The 10,457-nt window shown below is 36.4% G+C and overlaps 1 protein-coding gene across 1 annotated transcript; it reads right to left on the bottom strand.

The window, feature by feature from the left end:
* Window positions 1–8,973: 8,973 nt before the first annotated feature.
* LOC140840701 (uncharacterized) lies at window positions 8,974–10,182 on the bottom strand. Its single transcript, XM_073207875.1, has 2 exons — window positions 9,846–10,182; window positions 8,974–9,680 (listed from the first exon to the last, which is right to left on the bottom strand). Exons 1-2 carry the CDS (start codon window positions 10,180–10,182, stop codon window positions 8,974–8,976), a joined length of 1,044 nt encoding a protein of 347 aa, XP_073063976.1.
* Window positions 10,183–10,457: the final 275 nt, after the last annotated feature.

The raw sequence follows: 10,457 nt of genomic DNA, 5'->3' as shown, positions 1-10,457 counted from the left end.
ATCTTTGTATCTGTTGATTGCCACTTCATTATTCCTTTGTAATTGTTTGCTTCATTTATTGTAATGCTTCGTCTTAACTGCAATGCGTTGTTCTAAGATGTATTGATTGAAGTGCGGCGTTTCATATTCAGTTGCAGTCTTCTATGTCTCTTTGTCGGTGGAATGTTCTTTCCCGAGACATGTTTAGTTGAAGGATGCTTAGCTTAAATACATACAGCTGAATATATTGTCTGTCAGTTGACGAGGAGAATAACTGAATTGAATTCAGTTGCGTAGATTAGTTTGCTAGATTCAGTTGCTGAGTTCAGTTTACTCGATCAGTTGCTGAGTTCAGTTTACTTGATCAGTTGCTTCGTATTTTCAGTTGGTTCATATTTTGTCAAACACCGGAATTTAGTTTCCAACAATTTCCCCCTTTACGGTGTTTGACAAAACTAAGTAAGTAATAACTTAACGTCTGAACTCGTTGTAGATAAAATAAAAGATTGATCAACTGAATAATGGACTACACGAATTTGCAGAGATTTTTTTTCACCGGGAAGATTTCTTTTGTTGTTCTAAGGTCTCTTTGATCTCTTCCCCCATTTTGTCAAACACATCCATCTTAGTAGAAAGTCTTCGAACGTCAGTGGAAAGGATTTTGACATCTGAGGAGATACTTGAGACAGCAGTTTGTAAAGAAGTCTGCAGCAATTCTATTTTATTAGAAACAAAAGTTTCCAATCGCTCAACTCGTTTGCTGATTATATCCTAAGTTGTAAATAGACTTTGAGCTAGTCCTCTGTTATTTTTCATCTCATCCACAGTTCGTGTAAGAGACTCCATGTTTGCTTGAATAGATTTCAGTTTTGCTGAATGAGATTCAATGGAAGAATCCAATTTGACAGTATGAGAAAATTGTGTGGATTGAATTTTCTTGATCTCAGTAAGCATCTGCTGCATATTATGCTTCATATTCTGGATTTACTCAAGGATAAGATCAATTTCTGTGGATTGAAGAGGAGGTGACTGATCGGATGTTCTTGGTTCATGTGAGACTTGATCAAAGACCACCATGGTTCTATCAGATAGTATCGTTTCAGGAACAGTCTGTGCTGTAACATCTGTTTCAGTCACTGCTACTTGGACTAGAGGAGATGAGGATTGATGTTGATCGACAATTGGCCTTTCCTGCTGAATAAGATCTTCTGTGAGAGGGTCATGAACTGATACATTTGTTTGATAGTCCTCTGATATTCATGCTGGTTCATCAGTTGGAGAAATTAACAAGGCTTATATATTCTCAGCAATCTGTTGATATGGTGATGGAGTAGGCACCACTGTTTGCTCCTTTAGCTCAGAAACAGCAGGCTGAACTGGTGCTTCTGTTGAGATAGGAACCTCTTGAGTGATTTGATCAGTTGAGTGATAAACTTTTTCAGAAATAGATTCTGTCACCACTGCTTGAATAATTTCATCAATGTTGGCAAAATTCAACTCGGCTTCAGAATAAATTTGATGTTCCACAGTAGATGATTGTGGCACATCCTGAGCTGTTTCTTCACTTGTAACAATAATTTGTTACGAGGGTGGCTCTGTCTGCTGAGAGGAGGGTTCTTCTTCTTTTTCTTCAGAGTTTCTTCAGGAAGAACTAACTCCTGATCCATTTCCCATACTTTTATCTGAGCTTGGAAGCTAGTAAGATCAGTATCTAGCTGAGTGATCACAGCTCGATCATTATAAGCAGTTGGATTGGTGGGAATGTAGTTTGCCTTCAATTTCTCATGCAGTTGAGATAGATTCTTAGCTCGAATTTGGTCAAAAAAATAGGTTTTTCTCTCCAAAGCTTGAACAATTGTGGCAGCTTTGACCACCTTGAGGACAATTTCTTCTAGTTTGATAAATTTATTCAGCTGAGATTTCTTTTGCAGTTGCTTAGCAAAAAGCTGAGTTCTGTAAGCGGTCCAGGCATCATAGGATTGAAGTTTTGATGCTGCAAAATTATTAACATGTTCCCAAACAAGGTCAATATGAGTTTGAATGGAATTGGATGGCTTGGGTTCTTCAATCAATTAGCCCTTCCCTTTTTCAGTACTGAGGATGTGTGTAATTTCCAATCCAGTATGAGTAGTATCCACCAGTTCTGTAAGCTTTATACCTTTGGGTCTGGCAGGTGCTAGAACAGCAGGGCGATTGATATGGATTAAAGGAGCTTTGATCCTAACTGTTTCCTTTGTTGCTTCAGTTGAGATTTCCGGTGGGATGATCTTCAGAGGAACTACTTTGATAGGCTGTTGGGCAGTTGAAGATTTCAGCCTTTCAGTAGGAATAGATTCTGCTGTGGTTGGTAATTTTGCCCTTTGTGCTCATGGTTTCTTGTCCACTTTTGGAGAGGGCGTGTTCTCGGATTCGGATTCACTGATAATCAGTTTTCTTTTAACTGTCTTCAGTTGACCCAATGTCTTGGCTTTTTTAACTGATTTGGGACCACCCTGTTGCATCCCAATCTCCTTCTTGATCTTCACGAACTGATCAGGAGAAATATTTAATTCAGTCTTGGGTGGCATAACATTCTTCCCATTGAAGATTTTGAATTTTGATAATCGCTCAGAATCATCAGCCACTATCCCTTTGACTTTCATCAAAGAGCTCAACGGCACTGCAAATCCTTTGGATTGCTTGGTGTAGGAAAACATGTTCTTCAAGATACTAAAAATAAGTTGCTTCCAATTGAATTTTCTTCCAGTAATAATAACCGTAATAGCTTGAAATTTTTCCAAAGACAGGGCAGCAAATGATCCTGCTTTGGCCAATAGCCCTTTGCCTACGATATCAGCCAACAACTGAACCTCATTCTTCAGTTCCTTCTTAGGATCGGAAACTTTGATTTTCCATCCATCAGCAGAGAGTGCAGTTTGCATTTCTTCAATATCTGATGCTTTAACATCAGCAAAGTGTACCAGTCCATCAGAAGGTAATGAAAAGATTTCTCCGAGAGAATCTTCAGAAATGGTCACCAGCTGACCATTAATAATAGAAATGATGTTTCCATCAGAGTCGATATATCCATTTGAGTAGAGGTCTTGGAGTTCTTTTGGGTAAATCTCCTGCGAGTATTGCCCTAAAAATATCCTCAGCCCAGCTGATTCAAGCTTCAGAAATACATTTTTCACATAGACTTCTTATACTGATAAAACAGATTCAAAATTGATAGCCATAGCATTCAATAGATGAGCAGGGATCTAATTTGCCATTGCTGAGAGTAAGGAAACTGAGCTATCAGTTGTAAGACTGTGTCCTTTCAGTTGAGAGTCAACTAACATTTGTCTTCTCAGTTAACCTCTTAAAACCATTATTCCCCCTTAATATATTCATATGATAACGAAAGTGACGATATAAAATAAAATTAAAGATCAGAAAGATTTTCGTTTGCTGAAACATTGATGGCCTTTCGGCTTCCATGATTTTCGCCTATAAGGAGAAGTAACACGGTTAGTTTTAGTCATATTAGTGAAAATATTTAAGACAAAAAGAATGGCAGATGCGAGTAGTTCGAGTGCTTCGCCATTTGCTCTGGAGAACAGGAAGGCTGTTATAGAAGATGAAGTCTTCTATAAGAGTCTTCACTACTGAGAAAAGTTACAGAGTGTGGCGTCCGGTTTAGGAATTCATAATTATTCCCTTACTAGGTGCCACATTTACCTTCAATCTTTCTATATTGAACTTCTATTTTTATTTTTTACCATTATTATTATTAGAAAGATATTGTAGATAAAATTTTGAATATTTTCTACCATAATTTAAGGATTATCTACAAATATTTACATTATTATTTCAAATATGTACAATTATTTTACAGCGGAAGTCTAACATTCATATGTATAATTATGTTACAGCGGAAGTTTAACATTCATTTATAAACATATCATCTCAACTTTCAAATGCTCTTATTTCAGCTTCAGTTATTTTCCTCTTGTTCCAAATCGGAGGTTCCTGTGTCTGGAAATTACAATAGACGAAGAGAAACAGAGGGTTAAGTCTTTGAGGACTTAGTGAGTTTAAATATATATATGGCTTTTAAATAACACTTCATCATAATTATACATGAAATAATAGAAATAAAAATTTAGATATTATGAATGATATGCAATGAAATAATAGATAAATGAAAATTCCATAAATTAACATTGGTGGCTCTAATTGAGCACTTTTTACGAGCCGGGTGAACCATTCTCCGGACCGAAATATTCGGTGCGCGTTGTTCAGATGAACCATATACACGGGACTTTTGACCCGTTGTTCATTGGACTCATTTTCCGGGCCGAAGCCACGTTGTCCAGTGGACTCAATTTCCGGACCGAAATCCGTTGTCCATGACTCCATTCATTCATGATATATCAATCCATTCATAAATATGCAAGAACATATATCAGTAATTGAAATGAACAGTGGAGGATATTTAAACATTAAATAAATGCTATTGAAATTTTCAGGCCAAATGCCAAAGGATTTAATAGAAGAATGAATAGTAATTTCCTCACCTGTTAACTTACAGTTTAGGCTTAATTAATAATCCGAGTTCCTGGAGCAAGTCCTAAAAATATATTATGAATGATATTTATGTGTTAGAGTTTTTAAGTAACTAGCTGATCATTTCCAGATTATTTTTTGTTCAAAATTTAATCCGGTTGATTTTAATTAAATTTCAAAAATTCATATTAATTAGAAGGTATATCCAAACATTACGAAAGTTGGCCAAAAAGCCGGAAATAACCTCAGGAACGTTCGGCCGCCGGAAGATCGCTGTTCCGGCGGCGCGTGGGGTACACGCGCTGATGGTGCCGATGCGTGGCTGGCCGTCCGGCGGCCACACGCGGCCCGTTTTTTTCCAGCATGTGTAACTTTTTATAATCTTGAATTCTCTTATTGAAAGTTTTGCCAAATTCCTAACCGAACGATACCAGAATTAAATATCGTCGTATGGCTAACGGAGGTACTCCGGCATTCCGGAAATCTTAGTTCCGGCAATATTTTGGGATGACGGGCGGTATGTACCTCATCTATGTAGCAAGAGGTACAACTTTGTTATTCAAGCCGACCTCTAGTTTGGTGTGTAGCTATAAGAGAAATGAGCGAAAATTACCTAGCTTGAATACAGTATACCGTTGCCGATTTGCGGAATATCTTTGTTGGATTTCCTTGTTTTCGGTCGATCCTCTTACGTCACCTCCAGCGCTATATTGTTTTATGATATGAGGTGAATAGTTGGTGATTTATTGGGATTTTTCGGAAAGGGTATAGCTTTTCCTTCTATTTTTTCTCTCTTTTTTCCTTCTTTTCTTTCCTCTTCTCTCTTTCTTTCTTCCTTCCCTCTTTTCTCTCGGCTGATATGTGGTTTGGAGGAATGGAGTCGGCTATATATAGCCGAATTTCATGATTATCCTTTTATTTTTATTATTATTTTTATTTATTTTAATTATTATTATTATTTTATGATTATAATTATTAATTATTTCTTAAATAGAAAAATCTCATGTTTATCCAAATTTAATATTATTATATTCGTGTATCTAAATATTGAACATAATTATCTTATATTTAACTTAATAATTATTGTAATTACTTACTTAACATATATGTTGAGTTTAGTTATAATATTTTATTATATTTTGGGTATTTGATTTTGAAATGAGAACCTTATAGTGCTTGATGAATTTTTAAGTGTATTGTGATGTATTTTAATGTATTTCTAGACACTTTAGACAAATAAAATTTGTACCGAAAAATAATGTGATAAAATTTTTAAAAATGAAAATAATAAAATTTATACTGATAAAAATATATATATGCACCTTTGTTTTTAGGTGTTACAATATCCTCTCCTTTTAAAAATCTGGTTCCCAGATTTAGGAGTTATTGGAATAAATGAGGATATTGACATCTCATATCTTTCTCTGTTTCCCACGTTGCTTCTTCAATGTTGTGGTTTTTCCATAAGACTTTTATCAACTGAATTGATCGACCACGAAGTTCCTTTATTCTTTGGCCCAAAATCTTCACAGGTTGTTCTTCATATGTTAGATTTTCTTCCAGATCTATCTGTTGGTGGTCAATCAATTGGGCTGAGTCTACTTTACATTTCCTTAATTGTGATACGTGGAATACGTTATGTATACCAGAGATATTTTCAGGTAGAGATAGACGATAAGCAACAGTGCCTATTCGTTCTATCACTTCAAAGGGTCCAACAAATTGAGGATGCAACTTTCCCTTCTTTCCAGTACGCTTGATTCCTTTTCTTGGTGATACTTTGAGTAATACGTAATCTCCGACTTCAAATTTCAAATCTTTCCGCCTCTTATCTGCTTAACTCTTCTGTCGACTTTGAGATGTTTGTATTCGTTGCCTGATAAGTTGTATTTTGTCGATAGCTTCTTGTATAATGTCAGGCCTGATTGCTCGTTCTTGTCCGTTCTTTGTGCCTCTCCATTCATCCATATCCCAGTTAAGAGGAGAGCGACATTTTCTTCCATATAATGCTTCATATGGGGCCATTTTTATTGAAGATTGATAACTATTGTTGTATGAAAATTCAACTAGAGGCAAATGTTTTACCCAATTTGCCCCAAAATCCAGCACACATGCGCGAAGCATGTCTTCCAATATTTGATTGGTTCGTTCAGATTGACCATCGGTTTGCGGATGTGCTGCTGTCCTAAAATTTAATTTGGTACCAAGGCATTCCTGAAGTTTTTTCCATAATCTTGACGTAAACTTCGGATCTCTATCAGATACTATGGTAGTGGGAATACCATGTAACCGTATAATTTCCTTCTGATAGAGTTCAGCCAGTTTTTCTACCCCATATTTGTGACTTATGGGTATGAAATGTGCTGACTTGGTCAAGCGATCAACGATTACCCATATGCTGTTAAAACCTCCTTGTAGCCGGGCTAATCCGATCACAAAGTCCATAGTTATTTGATCCCATTTCCATTCTGGTATAGGAAGTGGTTGCAAAAGACCTGCTGGTCTTTGATGTTCAGCCTTTATCATTTGGCAAGATAGGCATTGTGAAATGAAATCTGCGATATCTCGTTTCATTCCTTTCCACCAGAAGTGTGTTTTAATCTCTTGGTACATCTTAGATCCTCCTGGATGAATGCTGATCCGAGACTGATGTGATTTTTCCATTATTTTCTTTTTCATTGAGCTAGGCACACAAATGCGGTCATGATAGCATAGTATTCCTTGTGAATTGGTGACAAAATTGGTATCAGCACGGAGTTTTGAAACTTCTTGGTCCAATTCTTGATTTTGCTTAATTCTGGTATGAAATTCAGGTTCAATTCTCAATCCGGCCAAGTGCCCACGAGAATGGATGTGTACCCATTCTCTTTCTTCTTTCATTCCCAAACAAGCCATGCTAATCTTTCTACTTAAAGCATCAGCCACTACATTAGCTTTACCTGATTGATAAAGAATGGAACAATCGTAGTCTTCCAAAAATTCAATCCATCTTCTATGCCTCATGTTCAGCTCTTTTTGAGTAAATAAATACTTCAGACTTTTGTGGTCTGTATAAATATCAAAAGTGGAACCGTACAAGTAGTGTCTCCATTTTACTAATGCAAACACTATTGCTCCTAATTCCAGATCATGAGTGGGATAATTTAACTCGTGATTCTTTAATTTTCTAGATGCATATGCAATAACTTTATCGTTTTGCATCAGTACACATCCAAAGCCTTCTTTTGAGGCATCTGTGTAAACCACAAATCCTTCTGTTCCTTCTGGTAAAGATAATACAGGTGCACTGGTCAGAATTTCTTTTAATTTGCAAAAACTTTTCTCACATTCATCATTCCACAAGAAAGGGTTGTCTTTGCGAGTTAGCTGTGTCAGGGGAACAGCAATTTTCGCAAAATATTTAATAAATCTTCGGTAGTATCCTGCTAAGCCGAGAAAACTTCTAATTTTTGTGATGTTGATTGGTTGTTTCCAACGAGATATGGCTTCTATTTTTGCAGGATCTACTTCCAGTCCTTTCTTAGAGATAAATTGGCTAAGAAATGACACTTTTTCTAGCCAAAATTCACACTTACTGAATTTGGCATATAATTGATGCTCTTTCAAAGTTTTGAGAATCAATCGTAAATGTTGAGCATGCTCCTCGTGATTTCTTGAAAATATCAAAATGTCATCTATGAATATGACAAAGAATTTATCCAAGAATGGTTAGAATATTCGATGCATCATATCCATGAAAGCTGCAGGAGCGTTGGTTAATCCGAATGGCATTACCACAAACTCATAGTGTCCATAACGGGTATTAAAAGCCGTTTTGGAGATGTCATCCTATTTAATCCTCAATTGGTAATATCCTTGCCGCAAATCAAGTTTTGAATATACTTGAGATCCTTGTAAAACATCAAACAATTCTTCGATATGGGGGAGAGTATATTTGTTTTTGATGGTAACATTGTTAAGTTCTCGATAATCAATGCACATCCTTAGAGTTCCATCTTTCTTTTTGACAAATAATACAGGAGCACCCCATGGCGAGGTACTAGGTCGGACGTATTTCTTGTCCATGAGCTCTTGTAATTGAAGTTTTAATTCTTTTAACTCTGAAGGTGCCATTCTGTATGGAGTTTTAAATCTGGGTTGTGCTCCAAGTATTAGATCAATGGAAAACTCTACGTCTCTCTGAGGAGGTAAAATATTGATCTCTTCAAGAAAAACCTCTGGAAATTCTTGTACAACTGAGATTTCTGAGATCTTGAGTTGATCTTTTGGCTTATTTATCAAATAAGCTAGAAATCCTTGTCCATTGTCTTTTAGTATAGCCCTAGCTTCTGCTGTTGATACTATTCCAATGGTATGGTTAGGTTCCGAAATGATTGGATGAGAAGTTTGAAGATAAACTTCTTTTGTGTACCAATTGAGTTGGGCTTGGTGTCTATATAACCAGTCCATTCCAAGAATAATATCTTAGTTCTTGATTGGTAATTCAATCAAATATGCTAGATATTCTTTTTCTTGGAAGTTTAAGGGACAGTTCTTGTAAATGATGTCAGTAATCATTGTTGTCCCTAAAGGTGAGTTAATTTCGAAGCTATATGGTAGCTGCTCCAGTAACAATGGTAATTTATGCACAAAAACTTTTGAGATAAAAGAATGAGTAGCTCCTGGGTCAAATAAAGTTTTTGCAGAACTGGATAATATGTTAACAGTACCTTCTACGACTGCAGTGGGGTCAATTTCCTCCTCTCGGTTTCCTAAGAGGGCATAGGCTCGAGCAGGTATCTTTGGCTTTGTTGTGGGTTGAGTCTTTTGCGTTCTTTTTGGACAATCTTGAATACGGTGTTGCTCACTTCCGCAAATAAGGCATTTCCCACCTTTTCTCCAGCACTTTTCTTCTTCGTGATTTGGTAATCCACAATATCCACACTTTTTATTGTTGTTTCTTGGAACTTTTCCTTTAACAGCTTCTCCTTGCTTGATTGGTTGTGTTCTCTTTTCAAATTTTCTTTTCCGGTTATCCTCAAAAGGGTCGGGCTTCCTGATTTTCTTTTCTTCTTCCTCTTTTTTAAGAAGTGTCATGATGTCTTCTTCCACTCGTAATGCTTTATTAACAGCAGAAACATAACTGGTAACTTCCGTGGACAGTGTTGCCCAACGAATATCGAGCTTTAATCCTTGAACAAATTTTTTTTCTTTTTCTTACCTCATCTTCCATGTAATGTGGTGCATAATGTGACGGTGGAATTCTGCCTCATATTGAGCTACGATCATGTCACCTTGGACTAAATCCATAAATTCCCGTTCTCGAGTATTTAATATAACTTGAGTTATATATTTACCTTCGAACTCTTGCAGAAAATTTTCCCACGTTTTTGGAGTGTGATTCTTTGTCCACCTATGTTCCACTGTACGCCACCAGTTATGAGTTGTTTCTTCAAATAAGTAAGTGGAAAAATTCACCTTTTGTTCTTCAGGATATTTGAGAATAGAGAATATTTTGTTGATTTTGCTTAGCCAAGATTCTGCTTGACAAGCATCTGGTTTTCCTTCAAACTTTGGCGGTTTGAATCTCAAAAATCTCTCAAGAGCTCGATCATTTGCCTCAAGGTGATGTTCTTGAGCTTGATCATGAGGTCGTGGTTGATTTCGCTGACAAAACTGCACAAATTGATGCATTATTTCAAACATATTTTGTATGTTTTGTTCTTGCGGGGGATCGTGTTGAGCGTTTCTGGAATTTCCACCAGTTGCGAGTTGTGGTCATCTTGAGGGGGGATGTCTTGTCCGATTCTGGCTTGAGTACTATTTTGTGAAGACGTCATTCTAAACATATGAATATAAAATATGAACATATCTTGTAATGAATGTACATAGTTATGTCAGAGGGTAACAATAAGTTTTATTTATAAACAAGACATGTTTCAAATATTTACAATACCTAAGCAAAATAA

Source organism: Primulina eburnea, chromosome 9 (genome assembly GCF_022965805.1).
Source record: "Primulina eburnea isolate SZY01 chromosome 9, ASM2296580v1, whole genome shotgun sequence".
Taxonomy (NCBI): domain Eukaryota; kingdom Viridiplantae; phylum Streptophyta; class Magnoliopsida; order Lamiales; family Gesneriaceae; genus Primulina; species Primulina eburnea.
Note: the sequence above shows the minus strand (reverse complement) of the source record. Positions and strands in the feature narration are given on the sequence as shown.